This window comes from Chrysochloris asiatica, unplaced genomic scaffold (assembly GCF_000296735.1).
Source record: "Chrysochloris asiatica unplaced genomic scaffold, ChrAsi1.0 scaffold00075, whole genome shotgun sequence".
Classification (NCBI taxonomy): Eukaryota; Metazoa; Chordata; class Mammalia; order Afrosoricida; family Chrysochloridae; genus Chrysochloris; species Chrysochloris asiatica.
In genome coordinates, this window is record NW_006408593.1 from 8,161,740 (window position 1) to 8,170,972 (window position 9,233).

General features: G+C 44.6%; 1 protein-coding gene across 3 annotated transcripts in view; it reads left to right on the forward strand.

The window, feature by feature from the left end:
• The first annotated feature begins 1,154 nt into the window (after positions 1-1,154).
• TTC17 (tetratricopeptide repeat domain 17) overlaps positions 1,155-9,233 on the forward strand; it is a 141,632-nt gene continuing 133,553 nt past the window's right edge. The window contains exon 1 of one of the 3 annotated variants that reach the window (XM_006865029.1): positions 1,155-1,377. In XM_006865029.1, coding sequence (XP_006865091.1) covers positions 1,219-1,377 — 159 coding nt within the window. In that variant the 5' untranslated portion in view covers positions 1,155-1,218. The remainder of the gene's footprint in view (positions 1,378-9,233) is intronic. The other 2 variants (XM_006865030.1, XM_006865028.1) reach the window with 2 other exon arrangements.

The following is a 9,233-nucleotide window of genomic DNA, read 5'->3' on the forward strand; positions in this document are numbered from 1 at the left end:
TTCAGCTTCACTTTGAATTTGCATATGAGCAACTGATGGTCTGTTCCACAATCTGACCCTGGCCTTGTTTTGACTGATGATAATGACCTTTTCCTTAATCTCTTTCCGCTGCCACCTTAAAGTAGAGTTGCCACCTTAAAGTAGAGTGAATGGAGTAAAGCCCGTGGGAGTAAATCCTGCGGGACTTTCATTTGCTAATGGGGCACAACTAAAAATGAAGAGAAACAGCTGTAAACATCCATTAATAATTGGAACATGGAATGTATGAAGTATGAATCTAGAAAAATTGGAAATTGTCAAAAATGAAATGGAACACATAAACATTGATACCTTAGGCATTAGTGAGCTGAAATCGACTGATATTAGCCATTTAGAATCTGACAACCACATGGTTTACTATGCTGGAATGATAAATTGAAAAGGAATGGTGTTGCATTCATTGTCGAACAGAACATATCCAGATTAGTCATGAGGTCCAACGCTGCCTGTGATAGGATTAATATCCATGTGCCTACAGGGAGGATCAGTTAATACCACTATTATTGAAATACACACCAACCACTAAAGCCAGTGAGGATGAAATAGAAGAATTGTACCAAGTTCTTCAATCTGTAATTGATCAAACATGCAATCAAGATATATTGATCATTACTGGTGATGGGAATGCAAAGGTTGGGAACAAACAGGGATGACCACTAGTTGGAAAAATATAGCTTTGATGATAGAAATGATGCTGGAGATCGCATGATAGTGCTATCACTAGAATGCAACATCAATAATTTGTTCATTTCTAATACCTTTTTAGACAGTATAAGAGGCGATTATACACATAGACCTCATCAGATGGAATACACAGAAATCAAATTGACTACATCTGCGGAAAGAGACGACAGACGGAACTGACTAGAAGGCACTTAACAACCACCACCAGAAATAAAAGGCAATCTTTAAAAGATACCTAGGACATCACTTTTATCTCTCCGGTTCCCACGCTCCGAGATCGTATCTCCCTCAGGAAAGCATGAAAACAGGAAATCAGGCTGGGCGAGTCGCCCCAGGGCTGCACTTTCTGACCGCCCATAACACAGCTGTGAAACCCCGGCCTTAGCTAGCACTGTCCTCTGGGCTCCTCCTCCTCCACCGCCGACCTCCCCAAGATGGCGGGCGGCGGGGGTCCGCTTCCGCTTCCGGTGTGACCGGCAGGGCTGGGGGGGCAAGATGGCGGCGGCAATAGGGGTCCGCGGCTGGTGCGAGCTGCCGCCTTGCTCCGGCCCAGGCTGGCTCCTCAGCCTTTCTGCCTTGCTGAGTGTGGCGGCTCGAGGGGCCTTCGCCACCACACACTGGGTCGTCACGGAGGACGGGAAGATCCAGCAGCAGGTAGCGGCCAGGGCGTCCCTCTCCACCCGTGCCTGCCCTCGCCCCGGGGGAATTCCCCGGCGCGGCTCGCCCCTGGCTGTTTGGAGCCCTGCGGCCCCGCCCCCAGCTCACCTTCCCACGGTCCCGGAGCTCCAAGCCGGCGTCGCCCCCTCCCCAGTCCTCGGGCCCCCTCCCGGGTCTCGTGGATCTCCAATCTCCACCCCTGGGTCCGCGCGCCGGACTGGGGAGAGTCTCCAGGTGTGGGGGGACGAGCCCTGGGGGCATTTCCTGTATTGAGGCTTTAGAAACTACCGATTCATTATCGCTGCCACCGGTGCGCCTAGGGCCCACGCGTCACCAGCCCTCCCAGAGGAAGTAGAAAGCAGGTGGCAGCGCTGGGGTGTGTGCAGTCCCAGGGATTGACAGCTTTGGCACCCCCAGCTAGTGGCCCATTGGATGCTTACTCTCCCGGTGCTCCTCTCGCACATGCTGGAAGCTAGTGTGTCCCGTTACCCAGGCCTACAGGGATGGGTTAGAAAACAAGAACATACACACTCTCTGTAGGGATGCTGGAGGCACCTCGGGTGGAGTTGCCTCTATCTGTGCTACCCTTTTCCATTATACTTTGCATTTTCTTTACCTAGTTCCTGAGATCTCCTGGATTCACTTAATTTCCCAGAGGAGAGAGACTGCTTTTCTTACATAACTTTATATGATTGTCTGCATTGTGAATCCTGCCCATGCCTAAAGAGTATATGTGTGTATGTGGTATGTTGCAGAATCTTGGTAAACTTGCTCACTAGCACGTGAGAGAAATCTGGAAATAACCAGCAAACGCTTAGAAAGTGGAATGTGTGTGCCCCTTGTGCAATTTAGCTACCGATGCCAAATGCCTTTTTAACCATTGTTGTGTACAATCGCTGGTCCTTTGGATCCTGTCTAATCAGTGGTGTGGTAGGGACACACTACAAGGCTTACTTTGTACCCGGTTCACACTTAGATCTTGCCATGTGATCATCAGTTTTTCTCTGGAATATAATGAATTAAACAAATATATTTGAAAAATCAGTCTTGGTGTTCATGAGTGGTTTTGAGTATATCTGAGAAAAGGCTCTCTTCCTATTGGGTGGCATTTTTCTCTTTTTGAGACCTACATCAGAGAAAGTTTTCTTTACACGGTCATACCTGCTGAGACTTAAAGTGTGTGTGATGTGTATGTGTATTTCAGAAGCCCTAGGAAGCGTTGTTAAGTTCCTTTGTCCTGTTTCCTGATGGTGGTTTTCTGTACAACTCTCATAAAGTGAGATAATGGAATTAAGTCACTCCTGGTGTAATTTGGGGAGTCCTTCGCCTATTGGCTCTTTTGCAATATTGTTTTTGGCCACAACTATTTATACTCTGTGATATTCACTTCTCCTTCCCATTTTGGTGTCCTGCCTCTCAGCCGAGAAAGTAGACCATCTGAAAAGTGAATGCTGGTGACAATGTATTATTTATATGGTGGAACTCTGCATGGGCAAAGTAGAATCTGATTTTGTTTTAACAAATCCCTTCTTTTTGTACATTGGCGGCATATATATTAGTGGGGAATGGTGGTGTTACTGGTAACTTTCCTCAGAAATGGGGGGTCTGATGAGAACCGTCTGGATTTCTGCCAGGTCCCCCCAACTGTAAGTTGCTTATATTGGTGTTGTGTGCCATTACAACTCAGGCTAAACGTCAAGAAAATAAGGTTTCTTAACTATGTGTCTTCTTTAAAAGGATCCTTTACTGTAAAGTTTCCAAAACGGTTGCCATATTTATGTGTTCAGACAGCCACACAGTTTTATACCAGAAGAAACACAGAGTTAGTGCCCATAGTGTAGCATTAAGAGGCTAGGGAGGGGAAGGTGGAAATTAATCTAAGGCAAACACAGTACCTATAACATACAGGGGTTCACCTTCTGAGTCCTCCTGAGAGAGTGAACTGTACCCTACCTATCCATGCTACCCTGTGTGGCAATAGTTTGAGCAGAATTTCAGGCAGAAATTCAGCCTCAATTTAGATTGTGATAGACTTACTAAAGGATTAATTTCCCAATTTGGATAGACTTATTAAAGGATTGAAAGGTCCCATTTTTACATGGATTTTGGTGTGCTACTGGTCTGTTGGTACATTCAGAAATGTAATTAGTTAAAAGCTTACTGCTGATTGACATCCTGAATTCTTTGCTTACTTCTTTTTTGGCTACAGTGCCTGGGTGAGACGAGAATATACTTTGGCTTATAAAGGAACCTAATATCAGGAGTCTCCATGACACATATGGTTAAACTCTCACCCATTAAAGTAAAGAGAGGAGCAGTTTGAACTCAGCCAGAGGCCCTCCTGAAGAACAACCTGGGCATCAGCTTCCAAAGGTCACAGTGGCCTGAAAACTGTGGCGCACAGCTCTGCTCAGACACATAGAGTATGATAACGAGGTGGAATCGAATTGGCAGCCGTGTTGTTGTTACCTGTATCAATGAAGAGCTAAGGGCAAACCGAAACAGTTGTTCTTGTAAGATTAAAATGGCAGGGTACTTCTTGAAACTCATTCCCTGCTATTTAAACTTGTCCAAATTAGATGTAATAACAGGCCATTGTTTATCACAGTAAACCTGGAGAAGTACTTATGAATTAAATACCTGAATTTTACAGAATGTACATTTAAATAGAGATGTTTCCCATCGTTTTAGTTGAAATTTCAGGTGTAGTATGGAGTCTTTCCTAGGAGAAAAGGTCATTCTTTTGATTTTTATCATTCAAGATTTAGCACACGACCAAGGTACACACAAGTTACAAACTACAGACTTATTAACCTGTATTGTTGCATGCATTCAGTTCATGCCAAATTCTGTTGTTGTTAAGTGCCATGGAGTCAGTTTCGACTCATAGCAATCCTGTATTGGGCTTCAAAGGAGCAGCTGGGAAGTTTGAACTGCCAACCTTGTGGTTCAAACCAACATTGCAGACCAGTGCTTTATCCCTCAATGCCACACCAGGACTCCTTCCAACTCCTTTAGTTAGTTATTAAGTGCCATCGAGTCAGTTCTGACTTGTAGCAACCCTGTATAGGGTTTCCGGGGAACAGCTGGTACACTTGAACACCGACTTTATAGTTAAGACCAACCTTACAGTCCAGCACATTACCCACAGCGCCACACCAGGACTTGTAACACCCCTGTATACAGGACAGGGTAGAAATGACCCATTGAGTTTCTAAAACTGATCTTTACAGAAACACACTGCCACATCTTCCTTCCTCTGAGTCACTGATGGCTTCAAGTACCAACCTGTAAAGGAGCTCTGCCAGCGCAGTGGGCACAAGTAGGGCTGCTAATCTCACAGTCAGCAGTTGAAAACTACCAGCGGTTCCACGGGAGAAAGATGAGGCTTCCTGCTCAGCCTCGGAAACCCATTCCAGGGTCCCTGTGAGTCGGAACCGACTCCACAGCACTTCACCACCACCACCAGCCTTTAGGTTAGCAGTGCAGGGGTTCCCACTCAGCCACACTGTGTACCTCAGAGTGAGGCACTAAGCGGGCCTGCAGCATCCTCACTATAGTTGTTATGTTTGAATCAGTATATTCTGTATTCTCCCCCCAACACCAGAATTCAAATCCATCAATTCTTCTCCAGGGTTCCCTGTCAATGCATGTGAGGCAATTGGAGAAAATACTGGGACCTGGTTTAAGTGCATCTTACCATGCATACCCCAAACCCAAACCTGCTGCCATGGCGTTGACTCACAGTAACCCCGTATAGGGTTTCTGAGCTGTAAATCTTTATAGGAGCAGAAAGTCACACTAGTACTTCTTCACATGCATGGTGGTGGTGATGTGCCATTGAGTTGGTTCCAACTCATAGTGACCATCTATGAGGTCTCCAAGCCTGTAAGTCTTTACAGGAGTATAAAGCCTCATCTTTCTGCCATAGAGCTGATGATAGACTCAAACCACTAATCTTGTGGTTTGCAGTACAGTGGTTATCCTATAGAACAACCATGCTCCCATTAAGATGTATATCGTTAAATGCTGTCGAATCGGTTCCATCTCATAACATCCCGGTATAGGGGTTCCAAGGATCGGCTGGTGGGTTTGAAGTGCTCATCTTGCAGTTATCAGTCCAGTGCTTATCCTACAGTGAGTGCCACACCAACACTCCGTAAATTCATGGTGCTTGTGGTGGTGTGGTTGGTTCCGACTCATAGCAACTCTGTATAGGGTTTTCAAAGATGTAAATCTTTATGGGAGCAGAAAGCCTCATCTGTTTCCCCAGGAGCTACTGGTAGATTCAAACTGCTGACCTTGCAGTTAGCAGCCCTGCTCATAGTCCTTTACTCTCCCAGGGCTCCTTCTTAACAAGCATGTTGTTGTTGTTAAGTGCCATCGAGTCATTTCCTGGATAGGGTTTCCAAGGAGCAGCTGGACCTTGCCTCTAATTAGAAGCCCTGCATCCCTAGGTGGGTTGACCTGGGGTTATGTTCGGAGCAAGGAAAGCAGCCATTCTTCCAGCCCTACCTCCTTCCAGCTTCCTTCCAGCAGCCGTGTCCGATATGCGATGTGGCAGCTCAGGGCATTGCTGTGCCTCCGCACCATCCTTGCCTCAGCTTGGAAGCATACCTTCACAATGGTTAGGCTCGTGTTTACTGAGTGAAGAGAAAGGCTCTAGTCACTGTGTTGCATTCCCATTTGGTCAGGGGACAGCTAAGAGAAGACCGTGCCCTCCTCTCCCTCACCTCTCAAATGCTGTGCACTGCTCTCAGCATCTCCAGTGTCCTGGTAACTACAAACCAGTAAGACTTTCTCACTTTATTCAGTGGTGCTTCGCTGGAGGTTGAAGGATCCCTGGTGGCACAGTGGGCTATGCATTTGTGCTGGGAACTGAAAGGTCAGCAGTTCAAACCCACCAGCCACTACATGGGAGAAAGATGAGGTGGTCTGCCCCTGTAGAGATATTTACAGCTTGGGAACTTGGGAACCCCTATGGGTCAGTTCTCCTGTGCCCTCTAGGGTCACTACAGTTGATACACAGTAACAAAAAATAGTATCATCTTAATCAGCTCTCTGGTAACATTGTAACATTTATTTTCTTGCTCAGGAGCTCCCTTTCTTCCCTCTTGCTGATGATGCTGTGTGCCATCCAGTAGGGTTTAAATCATATTGACCCTGTATAGAGTTTCCCAGGCTGTAAGTCTTCACGGGAACCGAAATCCTTATCTTTGTCCTGCAGAATAGCTAGTGGATTCAAACTGCTAACCTTGTGGTTAGCAGACTAACACTTACCCACTATGCTACCAGAGTTCCTTTTTCCAGTCTTAGAACTATAGAGTTTAAGATTTGGGGAAATTTTCTTAATGAGTAGGTCGTTAAGTGCTATAGAGTTGATTTTGACTCATACCAACCATGTATAGGACTTCCAAGGAGTGGCCGGGGGGCTTGAACTGCTGACCTTAAGATTAGCAGTCCAGTGCTTAGTACAACTCATTTTATAGAAAAGGAAGTTGCCCAAAGTATGAACTAATTACTGGCATTTAGTGACAGTAATAACTTAAAAAAAAGTCATATTCTTCAATAGCATGCAAATTTGAAGTGTTTGTGAGCACTTTGTACTCAGCAAGTTTGAAGTACTTTTGTTTCTACAACTGAAAGAAGAGAAAGAAAAATAAACGTAAAAACAGGAAGAATGAAACTTTTCCCCAGTTTGTTTTACCTCTGCAGAATGTTTTGTGATAACTTTAGACTTGGAGGGGTTCCTAAGTAATTGTAAATTAACTGTGGAGAAGTTATTTAAATCACTTTGCTTTGTGTCCAGCACATGGAGGAGAACAGATCCTTGGAATTTGTCAGCTAAGTGGCTGTTCTGAAGGCTCATGACCTTGACAAAGATTTGTGTGATAAGTTACTGTCTCTTCAGCATCTGTCATCTAATGAATGGCTAGAGCTTTCTGATGTCGCTGGGCAAACAGGCTAAATCTTTTATCATTGAGTTTCTAGTAGTTTCTAGATGACAAAGTAGTTTGGTTTTGCTCTGTTAAATAAATTGGTTAATCTGGGAAAGAGCATTTCATTGCTTTTCAAAATAAATCATCTTTTTATTGTGAAGCGTTGTATCAGCATTGCATTTATTTGCATCAGGGATTGACTTACACTTAAGTAGGCCTGTGGTTCTTTGAGAATCCTTTGCAATGTGGCCTAGTCCTTGGCTTCTATGTGATTCTCGTTCAGTCCATTTCAGATACTGCCTACTGTTAACTTTTCTTTTTTATAAATTAGCTAGATACTGTTTTGTTACTTGTTGTTGTTGTTGTTGTTAAGTACCGTGGAGTCTAGAGTACATTCCGACTCATAGCGACCCTGCACAGGGTTTCCAAGGCTGTAAATCTTTACGGGAACAGAAAGCCTCATCGTTCTCCCTTGGAGCAGCTGGTAGTTTCGAACTGCCGACCTTGAGGTTAGTAACCTGGACGCTACCAGAGCTCCTTTTTTGTTACTGTAGAGTACTAATAAGAGATAAACTTTTAATAACTTTTCTAGTTATTCATTGAACAAATATTTCTCTACTGCTGCTTTTCACCAGCCCACTGTGCTTTGATGGATATGTTCTTTTCTGTCAGCTATTGGTGTAGCTCTGTAAGACAAGCACTGGAATGCTAACTGCAAGGTTAGTAATTCAAACCCATCAACTTCTCCTCATAAACCATCTACAAGGTTGCTGTGAGTCACAACCAACTTGGCGGCACTTACAGCTTTTACAGGAAGGGGTGCTGATAGTGAAGTGGGTTACGCATTGAGCTGCTAAACACAAGGTCAGCAGTTCAAATCTATCAGCTGCTCTGTGGAAGAAAGATAAGACTTTCTGCTCCCATAAAGACTTACAGCCTCAGAAACCCTGTACAGTGTGGCTGTTAAGTCAGAACTGACTTGACAGTACATAATAACAACAACAAACAACTATGTGACTGTGGTGCTGTAGGATAAACACTAGATTGCTAAGCACAAGGTGGGCAGGTCAAACCCACCCACCACGCATCAGAAACCCTCTACCAGGGGCGCTGTGAGTTGGAACTGACTTAATGGCTCACAGCATCTTTGTGCCACAAGGTTTTCCGTTGTCTCTGGGAGGGAACAGAACACAGGTCCTTCTTTTTCTTTTTTTTTTTTTTAATGCCTCTTTTTCCTCTGCTTACCTTCTAAAGATCTATGCTTCTCAAACTTCACACAGTATTCTGGGATACTTGTTTAAAATCCATAGTCCCAGGGCACCCAAAATATCTGAAATAGTGTGTTCGTGGTAGAGTCAAGGATTCTACATTTTCGTCAGACTCCTCAGGAAGACTATGAAGCAAGTGAACTGCAGATCATTCTGAGATACTCAGTTTTGTTTGCATTCCTTAGCTTCTATTCTAGCTTTGTCTTTGCTCGTCTGGGCCAACTCATGCTTTCTCAGGACCCATCCGTATAGTAAGAAGATCAAGATTTTTCTGCAACCTGCCAATCTTGGTTCACCTGACCTATGGACTCAAGACTTGCCCACTTCTACAAAGTCTGTGCCGTGCTCTGCTTTCCCTAATTTAGTGACTCGCCACCATGTCTTAGCCATTCATTTGCCCACATCAGAAATCTAGTTGTCGTATTTAATTCCTCGTTACCTCACTCTTTACCAAGATCTTTCCATTTTACATTCTAATTCTATCTTATACCTGCATCTCTCTCAGTAACCACTGCCTATATTCTAATTCAGGCCCCCGAGTTATACTAGGAGCCCTGGTGTGGCGCTGTGGGTTAATGTGCCAGACTGCAAAGCCATTTGAACTGCAAAGTTCACCAGTCACTCCTCGGAACCCCTATACAAGGTC